Here is a 12738-nt window from a genome sequence, read left to right on the forward strand (position 1 = left end):
AGTAAGTGAGATTCGTTTGTCTTGAAAAATATTCATAACATTATTGAAACTTTCAACATAGAAAGTATCTTTAGCCAAACTGATGTCGTCTGCATACTTGAAAAGGATGGAATCTGTGATAACACCTTTCAACAATGACACAGCTTTCTCACTTGTGAGCACTATACGTGATGGTTCATAGTTTGGATCTTCCTTGCACCTTGAGGGTGGGCTGCAATCAGAATGATTGTTCTTATAATGTTCGATCACATTTATGAGTGAGGATCTCGCTGTGGATTCTCGCTGTCACCGTTACATTTCGAATGGCATGATGGAAGTGTGTAGCAACAGGTTGCACTTTGTCTGACAGCTGTTCATGCCAGGTATTGCCATGCTTGTACTTTGGCCCAGTGGATACAGCAGAAAGGGACTAGGCTGCTGATTTTATGCCATGTCATATGTCATTTTGGTTCATTGTTCCACTGTCCCGAATGAGTTTATTTACAGACAGGTTTCTGTCGTGGGTGTGTACATTAACATAGACATTTCTCTCTTGGAGGTAATAGTATATCTCCACTGTTCCAATCCTTTCGCGCCGCTGTGAAACAGGATCATTCTATTTGGTAATATGTTGGCATGTTAACACCTTATGAGTGTAATCACCAATGGCCACCACACTACTATCCTTGACATTTGTTCTCCAGCCATCTGTCTGTCATGATGTTGATGCCGTCCAAATCTTCATAACCAGCAACTTCTTCTAACAATGAAGTTTCACACCAGTCAGTATATTCTGCCTGAACACAAGCCTTATAGGTGGTAAGTTGTTGTTCTCTATATTTCTCAGATTACCAATCCCTGCAGCTGAACAGAACCTTTGGTACTGAACTGGTAACATACCACAGCTGTAAAAAGCATGTCCAACCTTCTCATTCACAAGAAATTTGTTGTCGGGTAGGTAGGGTTATAACGCCAGACGATACTGGTGTGACTTGCGGCAGCGAACTGTCATCTTCATTTCATGGCCACCATAACTGACTTGTGTAACAGTCAATTTATTGGAACATTTTCGTCCATGCTTCTCTGCTACATCCAGACACATTTTCATGGATGATTCAGATATAATGAAAAAATTGTCATCAGAGTCACCTGGTCTGGCTGTGTCAGGTATGTAACCGGTGGATCTTCTGGGGCAGTCACACCATGGTGCTGGAGATAATTTGACGGAACCCGGTCCAGAACCTCAGCATTATTAGCAGGCTTGTTTCTCTCTGCTTTTAGGTGTGCTTTCACTTGTTTCAGTTTTTGGAGAATACCTTGCTTGACTTCTTTGTCACCAGGTATTTCGATTGTAAAACGAGCACATCGCTAACTTGGATCCATCATGTGAGGAAATCAGTATGGTCAGCCAGATAATGAGATATGTCAAGTTTATTCCGATAGTAGGATTCAATGAAGTGTGATCTCACCCACGAGTTAGCATACCAAAACTAAGCATTGTTCATTTGAGGCTTTTGGGTTTTGAAAAGTACAGAATGTTATGTTATTACTGCATTTTAGAGAATCTTATGTTATTATAAAGAATTGAGGACACCAAAGGTTTACTATAGAAGATAATTAAATTTGCCTACTTGATGTGTTGATAATAATAACAAGGATACCAAGCCAAAATCACCCCGGGGGGCGGGGAATCAAGTGTTCCACTCAGTGTCAAGAGGCAAATCAGTGTACAACCCGCACATCAGGAGTGGTGGAGTGCATCAGTTTCACTGACTGCCTGGGAAGAAAGTGAAATATGAAACCCTGAATGAAGCTTTAACTTCCACTAAGAGGTCTGTTTCTGCCGAGACGCACCTCCTCTGGCCTCCTGACTGATACAGTGGCAAGTTCAAATTTGGATTTCAAAAAGAGATTATATATTTTTAAAAGGCAGGTTTTGTACACAGTCTACATCAACACGTTTTGCAGTGAGTCTTCATAACATACTTCTTTACACAATGGCTTAATTTCATCAAGAACCGGTAAGTCAATTTTGTGATATTTCATGGAATGTTTTGCATTGAAAGACACCTTTGGCAAGGCAAGGAGGCCAGACCCCATCTGTGTATAGGTTTGAAGCCCGGCCTTTAAGAACGTATTAGTAATACCAATAGCTTGACCCTTCATTAATGACGCTGAGTATATGTATCGTGATGAGAGCCGGAAAAAAGCATACAGGCGTTTGTGCATATATAAAAGCAATGGTTTATCCATATAAAATATGTTTTCTACGTTGCAGCATTAAAAAGCAGGTTGTGGCAGTTAGAGAGAACTACTCGTGTTTGAAAATGACACGTGACGTTTCGTAGCTTGACAATGTAAACAATTTATAAACAATTTGTAAGGTCAGCAAAGCACACTGAAGGACAATGCCTGAATATGGGTTAGTTCTCTTTCATAACTGATTGTCACTATTTCACAATACCATATTAAATATTTACCGACTTTCCTTGTTCACATATATCATGGTCATGCGATGTATCATAACCAATGGACTTCAGGCTCTAAGGGTGTGGGGCGATGGGGTAGCCTTGTGGTTAAAGCACTCACTCGTCACCGGATTCAATTCCCCGTATTGGTACAATATGTGAAGCCCATTTCTGGTGATATTGCTAAAAGCGGCGAAAAAACAAACTCACTCTCTCTATGGGTGTGGATATACACGGTCACAAAGTGACCCTTAACTGCCCAATCGAAAGAAGAGATGGCACCAAACGACTGCACTATCGGTATATTTCATTCAACTCAACCGGCCCAAATACTATACAGACTATACAACCCATCAAAAGTCACTATATGTTATGTATATATATGTGGTTACATCGAAGATGAAGTTTTACTAACTTAGGGAAACCAACTGCAAACCTTATGCAGATGAATTGCACGAGGATCATGCATCAAATTGCTGAAAAGCATATGCAAATATCGTGCATGTGAGCAGCTGCGTTTCGATGTAAAGTTTCGTTCAGAATTCGCCAATTTTCACTGCGTTTCATCATTTATTGAACTCATGACAATAATCTTTTCAACAATACGAATCTGTTTTACAATACATCAATTCATGTGTAAACAGTACCTTTAAACAGTATGGAATATTTTGCATATTTGAATATTCTGGTTCAGAACAGTTGAATGAAGTAAGTGGCTACATTTACACTAGTGAGTCTTAACTTTTGATGGGTAGTATAATTTACTCGCCACATGGAATAAGTAAGAGACGCAATAGATTTAGAACTACATTGAAGGGTATTACATGGCGGCGTTCCCTATGCTGTACTGCCCCATTTCTACTAGTTATACATCAACTTACCCCACTTCAGTTCTCTCTCGCGGAGGTGTTGGCAGAGTTTTCAGCCTCAACGTCTCAAAATTAGAGGTACAGCAATGCCACAGAAAGAATGGCCCTGCAATCTCTCACATTAATAGACGTACCACGACTTTACAAGTTTTCCCGCTGGTGGAGAGTATGTTACCTCTGTCCTCAGTTAACTGGTCTCAACCAGAATGCTCGTATACCGTAAAATCTCGGAATCTATTTCAGAAACGTGAACAGACCCGACTCACCTGAGGACTTAATTAATATCATTTATATGACGGCTTTCTACACGGATGAATTGATCCATTAAACAAACTCGGCAGCCTGTTGTACCTCAACCCTGAAACTAAACTGATGTGCAAAAGAAAGTACACAGGTTGTGTTTCTTCCAATAAGATAAAAATAACAAAACCTTTTGATGAAATGGAACATGTATGTTGAAGCACACTGCAATACACATGTTTTATCAGCAAAATGACATTGTAACAATAAACAGCGATGTAGTGATGACCACTGCAGACGGTTCCTACGATGCTGGAAGGTCAAGGCCATTCCACGCAGCGGTCGGTAGGCCCATACATGCCAGCAGGACGAAGTCGTCTTGTCACTGTGAATCGGCTTACGCGATGATCTAATGATGTGGCTGCCGATGACGTCACCGCCAACATCCAGTTGCGTAGGTGAATAACCCGCAGATAGCGATCCTCTTGGGGTGTTGTGACTCTGGAACGTCCACTTCTGGGTCGATCACATGTCTGGCCTGTCGTACTGAAACGGTTAAACAGCCGAATTATGGTTTGTCTTGTGCAACCCAATGTCCTTGCAATATCGCTGTTGAAAGCGCCCATTTGTGTCATTTCTTTGTCCCGTTCTCGTTGCGCCGACGTCAATCTTGGCATTTCCTCGTGAGATTTCTGTCAAGTGATTGTTCAGTCTTCACGACAAACAGGTTTTATACTCTCTGTCAGAAAAGTGCTGGTGCATGGGACAATAATCACAACTTTGCAAAAATTCGTGCAAAAAAAGTACAAATGTTTTTGGTTGCATTTTGTCAAATGAAACATGATGGTTGCGTTCTATACAATCAATGTTTTTCAATATTTTTTTTAGTTAGAACGCATATTTGGGATTGCAACAACAATTACACCTGTGTACTTTCTTTTGCTTGTCAGTTTATTAAATGTGAAAGTGTAGATGACGAAGAAGCTTTACAAACCGTGCGTCAGCAGTGGAGCAGCAAGATGTTACCTACTGATAAAATGACTATTCCATCTTATCATAGACCGCCTCCGTGGTGTAGTGGTTAGAGCGTCCACCCGGAGAGCGGTCGCGGGTTCGATCCCCGACCGCGTCAAACCAAATATGGTACTTGTTGGTCCCAGCCTGGCGCTCGGCATTAATGGGTACATCAAGGACTGGTCGGCTCGGAGTCAGTATAATGTGTCTGAGTGGGGTATTCATGCTTCACTGCGGCATGGTATCTCAGTGGGCTAGCACTATAAAACCAGCTTCAGACTGGGCTAGTACAAGCAGCCGCACATACACATACACAAGCATGCACGTCGTCATATGAGCGAAATATTCTCAAGCACGAAGTTAAACCCAACTTCACCTCACCTCACCACCTCCATCTTATATGAACAAGTCTGGCAAAGGACATTTTCTAAAATGTTTGTCAGCCAATGTACTCCACGACATATACAGATTATGAAAGGGAAACAATTTTATTTACCTATTTATTACACATCCCCTTTAAATGTTAAATAACGTCCCCAAACACCATTATTTGCGTTCTGTACAAAAGAAGCAAACCACGTAGCAATATAAGTCGTGTGTGAATGGAATGTCAACTGTATAAACTATGTGAAAAAAATTCTTGCGTGCAGAAATAAGCTCCCCAGAATAATGGTTTAAAATAGCAATGATGACACTATTCTAAATTAGACAAACAGTTTACTCAACAGTTTATGTTAATAAGTTTATTCTATTAAAATGGTTGTTTTTTTAAACATGAATATGTTATCATTTAGAAAATCTATCACCCCTTATCTCAGTTTGGTAGCTACTCGACGCACAGATCAGTGGACGGATATCTTGCAGGTCATAACAGCGTGAGCAAGACAAGTCATCCACTTAATTTGAGGAGAGTAAAATTACTGAAAAATACATGCATCTTAAGTCTTGTCATTTTTGCCATATTACATAATCACCGTTCACGGCATTATTAGTGTATATTTTGGAATCTAAATGTCAAACGTTCACTCTGGCAACTGGATCTTAAAAAGCATCGTGATCATGGGTATTTGTTCATCAAATCACCAATTATTAATCCATTTTCACAAATGATATTGAATCTCATTTACTTACTTCAGACTGTAATGGTGTAAATCTCAACTATACTCAGCTACAAAAAACGTCAGTACGAATTCAAAATTAGATAGGCACTGTAATCAAATCATTACAGAAATTGAAATAATAAGCGGATCAAAAACTCTTTTGTGTACAATATCTTGACACATCAATGAATAAACCCAAGACATTACGTGAACGTTTGCAGTCCATTCAGACTCTTGACTTCAGTATCTAGTGTGACAAAGATTTGATGATATTTATGAAGTTGTTAGTTTTATTATATGCAGATGATGCAGTATTATTTTATGAATCGCCAAAGGGATTACAATATGCGTTGGGCACATTTAAGGACTATTGTGATTCATGGAAGTTAGCATTTGACTTAATGGTAATACCTATCTTGACCTATGGTGCAAAAGTCTGGTTTTTCGAAAAACTTGAACTTTTGGAGAAAATTCATTTCATACTCATAAGACTCATTACAGGATTAATCAATTCAATCCCTCGCTGTATGCTCTACAGAGAACTAGGAAGATTCCCAATTAGAATTATGATATATAAACATTTAATAAATGTTTGCCACAAGTTAACTTACCAAGAAGGTGTTTTTGAGCTAATCAACTAAAGTTATAAGTATTTATAACTTCAAAGGAAAATAAAAGATTTCATCCCTGGCTCTCGCACGCTAAAAATATATTAGACAATACTGGACACTCGCATGTTTTTGAAAATCTCTCAATTTGTACAGCCCAGTGGCTGTTCTCAAAAGTTACACATATCCTTAAACAACAATCTATTCTTATTATTACAATCTATTTATAAAGCACCGAGTTCCAGCTAGGCTGCTCATAGGCGCTTTGTTTTTTCCTCGATCATAGGATGTCAGTCTCAACGGCACTTCGTAATATCAATCTCAATTCCTTGGGGGAGCATACAACTCTTGCTGCCACTAGGCGCACCGACTTAATGTGGCTTTCCCATCCTTACGAGGTACCCATTCACATTTGGGTGGACTGGGACACGTAGTCACAGTACTTAGTTTACTGCACGTTGCTGTACCCGCAACTAGGTGTTTGCACGTATTCATGAGGCCACCATCTTGTCATCTACCAACGGATTCGTGGGTTCTTTTAAGTGCACAGGGTTGTGTACTGTACTGGTTGTGACAACACTGAAAGAGTCTGAAATACAAAGTTGACTCCAAGGTTTTTACACCCGGTCAGTTGTGGGCTCGATCCCGGCAGCTCAAGCTCGCTGGATTACTAGCCTGGCGCCTTAGCCAGCTCGCTCACCACGCCCCATTATCCAAAACTGGTAAAATGACATTATTTCTAGTCCCATGGGAATTTATTACCATCTGAAGTCATTTCTTAATTTTGATGCATATTTCTTCCTTCCAAAACGTTTTGTTTTACCATTATTGAGATTTAGAACATGTAACCATAGTTACAGATGAATATCATTATATTTTTAATTGTAAAGGACTAGATACTTTGGGAACGAATTTTTACCAACCCATGTAACATCTTTTTCCATTATATGTTTACAAAAATATTATTTACACAGCAATCTCGAGACATAGTAAATTGGTCATAGTGTATTATACATCTATCATCTGTTGTCAGAAAATAATGTTGTTTTCTTCTGTTTGTCTGCTATCTTGAATTTGTATTAGTATATATGTTTAAGATATATGCTCTTGTACCAGCAAGGTGGTTTATGAGAATAAAGAATTGAATTGAGAATCGTTATGGGTGTTTTGTAAAATAGAAAAACACAAACGCCGAGGCGAACTTTCTCCGATATTATAGAGTGTTTATAAACCCATGTTACACTAATGTCGGATGTCTGTTACATCACGTATTATTCAAACTCAGCTTCAATCACATGGGTTCGTCAATGCCTCATACATTTTACAACAAAATGACGAATGATCTTTGTCACCAATACCAAGCGTCTCGGTGAAATACATCAGGTGGTATCTTCCCATAAGACAGACCTCCCAAAAGACAGACCGCTTAAAACAACACATTTTATGGTTGGTTGCATAAGGCTTAATGAAGCTGTACCCTTGATAATAATATTAATGGCATGTGCCCAGATAAAAAGACAACATTAGGTATTAACTATAGTTTTTTTCAGTTCATATAATGAATCATGATTTTAAATTAAGACATATTGCAGCAACACATGTGTACATCAGCATCTATTTGCCAGATCACATTTACTTGTGAATATTATCAAAAACAATAATTTATATACATGTACCTATCAAACATATGAGACCAAGCACCATATTATTTTACATCACATGTTTGTCAGTGCACAGATAACACTTATTAGAAAGTCACTTGAACATCTCATTTTCTCCTTTCACCTTGCTCTTGGCATACAGGTAGCTATCTAGAATGTTGATCGGAATGAAAGTCACGGAAAAAAGTCATGGGGAAATTAACTATTATAAAACATGTTTATACTGAATTTTATAAATACTATTTCACTTTCATCTTCAGTAATAAAAATATCCTGTTATCCAGTTATTTGCAAAAACTAATTCAACAACATGTAAATAAGCTTATTGAGGACCAGCTTGGTATCTTTATGAAATTGTTGATATTACTTTACGCTGACGATACTGTCATATTAGCTGAAACAAGTGATGGATTGCAAAAAACGTTGAATGTGTTTGACCAGTATTGTAAAGAATGGAAACATAGTGTGAATTTAGATATCTGTGATGAACTTCACTTTTTATTTTTCTGTCCAGCACTAAATGCCAGAGCTACAGATAACTTTTTGGGTCATTGAGTTATGTACTCGCTTGTGGTCATCCCGATTGGGTATCCTAATTTTTCTTTGAGAATAATTTATTTGAGTAACCAAATAAATTGTACCCACCTCACTCCAACTCAATTGGGTATTTTGTCATTTTCCATTAACTGTAAAAATATAATAAAGTTTAAATTTTAGTGTTTGTTATCTATATTTGATCTGTAATATGAGAAACGATAAGAAAGACTGCAAGTTGCCAAGTTCATGTCCTGAATAAATAACTGAACAGAACAGAACTTTATTACACTTAGGCCGATATCATCGGCATATGAGATACAAATGACAATAAATGATAATATTATGTCGGAATAGTAGTTAGCCAGAAGAGGACATGGGTATTGCGTTGGTAACACGGATAAGTGCCTTTGATGTTGTCATTTCAATGTAAAAACTCGCTTGTAAATCAGGAAGGATGAATGATAGTAAGTAATAACACTCAACTCGCATTTAAATACAGAAGTAACAAGATACAGTGGTAATACCGAGTGAATGGGCTATGAGTATCATCAATCCTATCCCGAAGTCATCATGTGCTGATAAATATGACCCTTTATCATACAGAGGTATCTCCTTGACAAATTCAAGCTATAAACTGTACTGTTCGGTGCTGAATACAAGAATGTACAAGTATACAGAAACCAGGGACTGTATAGCTGAGGAGCAGAACGGTTTCAGGAGGGGCAGGTCCACAGTAGAACATATATCCTCACTCACATCCATAGTGGAAACTCGGAAATCTTTAAAGAAATCGACGTTTTTAGCATTCATAGATTTTAGAAAGGCTTATGATAATATTGATAGGTCTATATTGTGGAGAAAACTGTCTGATCTTGGAATCTTTGGAAAGATGTATGAAGCTATCATCTTCCTTTACAAGAGCGTGAAGAGTTGTGTCAGAATACATGGAAATATGACTGAATGGTTTAACGTCAAGTGTGGGCTTAAACAAGGATGCCTTCTCTCCCCTATGCTATTCAACGTCTATATCAATGATTTGATAACTACCATAAAGAGTTTCAATATTGGTGTGAAGTTTATTGACGAAACACTGATTGTGCTAGCTTATGCAGACGATCTGGTCCTGTTAGCTGAAGATGAAGCGGACCTAAAAGTACTTTTAGACATTTTACATAACTGGTGTGAGAACAATTTCATGACTGTAAACTCGGATACATCAAAAGTTCTACACTGTAGACCTGTAAATATGCCAAGAACGACTTGTGTTTTTCAGTGCGTTCCTACGTCACTAGAGCTAACGGACAGTTACTGTTATTTAGGCCTATTGATAACAGAACACTTAGACTACGCAAGGATGGCCAAGGTTGTAGCTAGTTCGGCAGGTCGAGCGCTGGGTCTACTGATTTCTAAATTCAAGTCCATGGGCGGTATGCACTACACAACATACAGGAAACTCTTTGACGCCATGGTCTGGTCGACAGTTGACTACGGAGCAGCGAGTTGGGGGACCTCAAACTCTACATACACAACGACTGCAAGAGAATGTGCCCACTGTGTAATATAGATGTGGAAAATGAAATCCATTTTTTACTTGTATGTCCTTTGTATAAAGATTTGCGTACGAAATATATAGCTGAATATTATCTATGTAAGCCACCTACATTAGCATTTAAACTACTTCTTTCATCAACTGACCAGCATGTAATAATAAAGCTGTCGTACTATATCAATTATGCTCTTTTATGCTCAATTATGTAGGTCCATCGTATTTCACTACTTGTACATAATTTACTGCCTGTATCATGAATTGCTGTTTGGATCACTAATTACTACTTATTGCACCATGGGCGGTATTCTATAAAAGTCTTAAGTCCTTAAAAAGACTTAAGTCTATGGAAAGTGACTTAAGTTTTTTGAAAAAACTTAAGTTTTGTCTTAAGTCACTTGTTTTTTCTTAGTCATATTCAATAAAGGTTTTAGACTTAAGTTTTGTTGTTTTTGGACTTATTTCCTAAGCCTGCATCCATGTAGGCTTAACTATAGGATTTCAACTTAAGTCTGTAACTAAGATGGCTGCCGCACAGCGTGTTTATTTGCCAAGATCCAACAGATTCAATGATATGCGTGATGAGGAACTTCTTAAGAGATACAGACTGAACCAACAAGGTATTAGATTTTTATTGCAACTTGTTGGAGCACAAATACAGCCATTAACTGGACGGAATCATGCAATTGACGCGACAACAAAACTTTTAGTCACTTTGAGGTTCCTGGCAACAGGCAAGTTTCAATTGTGTAACGGGGATGATCATGGGTTGAGCCAACCGAGCGTTTCACGTGCGATATGCACGACTGTAGAAGCCTTGACCACACCTGCCATGGTGGCACGGTTTATACACTTTCCCAGTCCTGCCGAGTGTCAACGTAACAAGGTGGAGTTTCACCGGACAGCCAACTTCCCGGGGGTGATCGGCGTCATTGATGGCACACACATACAGATACAGGCACCGACTGTAAATGAGGATGTTTACGTCAATCGGCATCACTACCACAGCATCAACACACAGGTACTTTCTTTACGGATTCATATTTTGTGTGATGAAAAATAGTTCATTTCTAAAGACACACATGTACAGTAACGTCTCAAACCTTTCGATCGTCGATTTGGGCGTAACAAACTTGTAAACGTGCCGTGGTTTTGTATTTTTCAGGTAGTATTCGATCCCTTCGATCGCATCATTGACATCGTTGCACGCTGGCCTGGGTCCACACGACTCGAGAATCTTGTCCCAGAGTGGCCTTTTCCGGTTAATGGAGGGTAACAACTTGCCAGCTGGGTGTCACCTCCTCGGTGACAGCGGTTATCCGTCCAGACGTTGGTTGCTAACACCTTTCTTACACCCACAACCCGGCTGTCAGATTAAATACAACCGGTAAGAATTAACCCTGACACGTTGGAGTGATCCCCTTGGTACTATATAAAAGGTGCAGTCAGAATTTGGATCACACATAATGCGGTAAACAATATCAAACTAAACCTTTTCGTAATATGCAAGTATGTATCCATCAGATAATCATAATTTCTTTTGATATATGAATATTAAGTATGCACTGATATAAAACTGTGATTAGGTCACACCAAAATATATGTTTTGTTTTCTTCTGTTCATTTCAACTTTTTTTTAGTGTTTGCAATGATAATCCACATTCTGACAGAAGAAATATCTGAGTTTTTGGAGTAAAATTGAATATAAATAAAAGTAAAAAGACAATCACCCATAAATATCTAAAATATTTTTTTTCAAACTTATGTGAACCAAATTTATTTTGATTTATTTCAATAATTTAAGACAAAATTGTTTTCAGAGCTCACAAGATCACAAGAAGTTGTGTTGAGCGGGGAATTGGCCAGCTGAAACGCAGATTTGGGGTCCTTCACGCGTAGCGTGAGGTTTTAAATGAACAATTTAGAGCTATTATAATTTCGTTATATACCTCTGATTTTCCAACACAGTAGGTTTATCTCCATTCTACCATGACAATTTTATGAACAATTTCAGGTGGAGCTCTTTCTTTGGTTACGAGTCAATACGGGAAGCGGCCTCGCATTCCAATCTCAAGTGGTATCGCCCGAAACGGGGTGTTTGGTGGCAAACCGTCAATGACTAACAAACTCCAGATTCAGTAATAACAAATCACGTTTTGTTTTTTCAATGCATCAATCACCAATCATTAACTGATAAGTTGGAAAACATATATCAAATAAGTTTAAAAAGCTTGGTTCACATTTGAAAATTCCACCGTAGACCCTTTCCCCACCAGAAAAGTGGCAGCAACCTCATGGCCTTGACCTTTTCTCGAAGTCATTGTTTACATTTACGTGCAAATTTGGAAAGATTCGACAGGAGAGCCTCTGACAGTTTGCGCAAGGTTAACCTGATTGTATGACTGAGATAGTCTTTGATATCTAATTACTGGTACTGGTACAAAATTTAAGAGTAGGGGCGCTTTTGCTGTAACGAGAAGTCCGTGTTGTACCGAATTTAGATACTGTTGAATTTTGCGCCCTGTCAACTTGACGATTTCACGCACCTCTACGTCTGCGTGCGACAGCTGTGGTGACTCTTACACACTCATGTGTGTACTTTGTGCTCAAATTCGATTCTACGGATATTATTTTCTACATTTTGGAAAGTGTTTGGTGACCTAGTGGCTTCAAAGTGTAGTGAATTCAAATTGAATCGGATTCGCTGGCATGTTCG

The 12738-nt window shown here is 38.6% G+C and overlaps 1 protein-coding gene across 1 annotated transcript; it reads left to right on the top strand.

Moving 5' to 3' along the window:
* Positions 1-10330: 10330 nt before the first annotated feature.
* On the top strand, positions 10331-11914 carry LOC124281065 (putative nuclease HARBI1). The gene is made up of 3 exons (XM_046717078.1): positions 10331-11043; positions 11188-11409; positions 11843-11914. The coding sequence occupies exons 1-2, from the start codon at positions 10546-10548 to the stop codon at positions 11296-11298; spliced, it is 609 nt and encodes a 202-aa protein (XP_046573034.1). The 5' UTR covers positions 10331-10545; the 3' UTR covers positions 11299-11409; positions 11843-11914.
* The last annotated feature ends 824 nt before the right edge of the window (positions 11915-12738 follow it).

This window comes from Haliotis rubra, unplaced genomic scaffold, assembly GCF_003918875.1.
Source record: "Haliotis rubra isolate DU_JTF1 unplaced genomic scaffold, ASM391887v1 Scf108, whole genome shotgun sequence".
NCBI lineage: Eukaryota > Metazoa > Mollusca > Gastropoda > Lepetellida > Haliotidae > Haliotis > Haliotis rubra.

What these genes read in the sequence shown, in the direction of transcription:
- LOC124281065 (XM_046717078.1), top strand. Translation starts at nt 10,546, where the DNA reads ATGGCTGCCGCACAGCGTGTTTATTTGCCAAGATCCAACAGATTCAAT. An exon ending in ACCACAGCATCAACACACAG is followed by an intron (nt 11,044 to 11,187) that starts GTACTTTCTTTA and finishes TGTATTTTTCAG; the next exon opens with GTAGTATTCGATCCCTTCGA.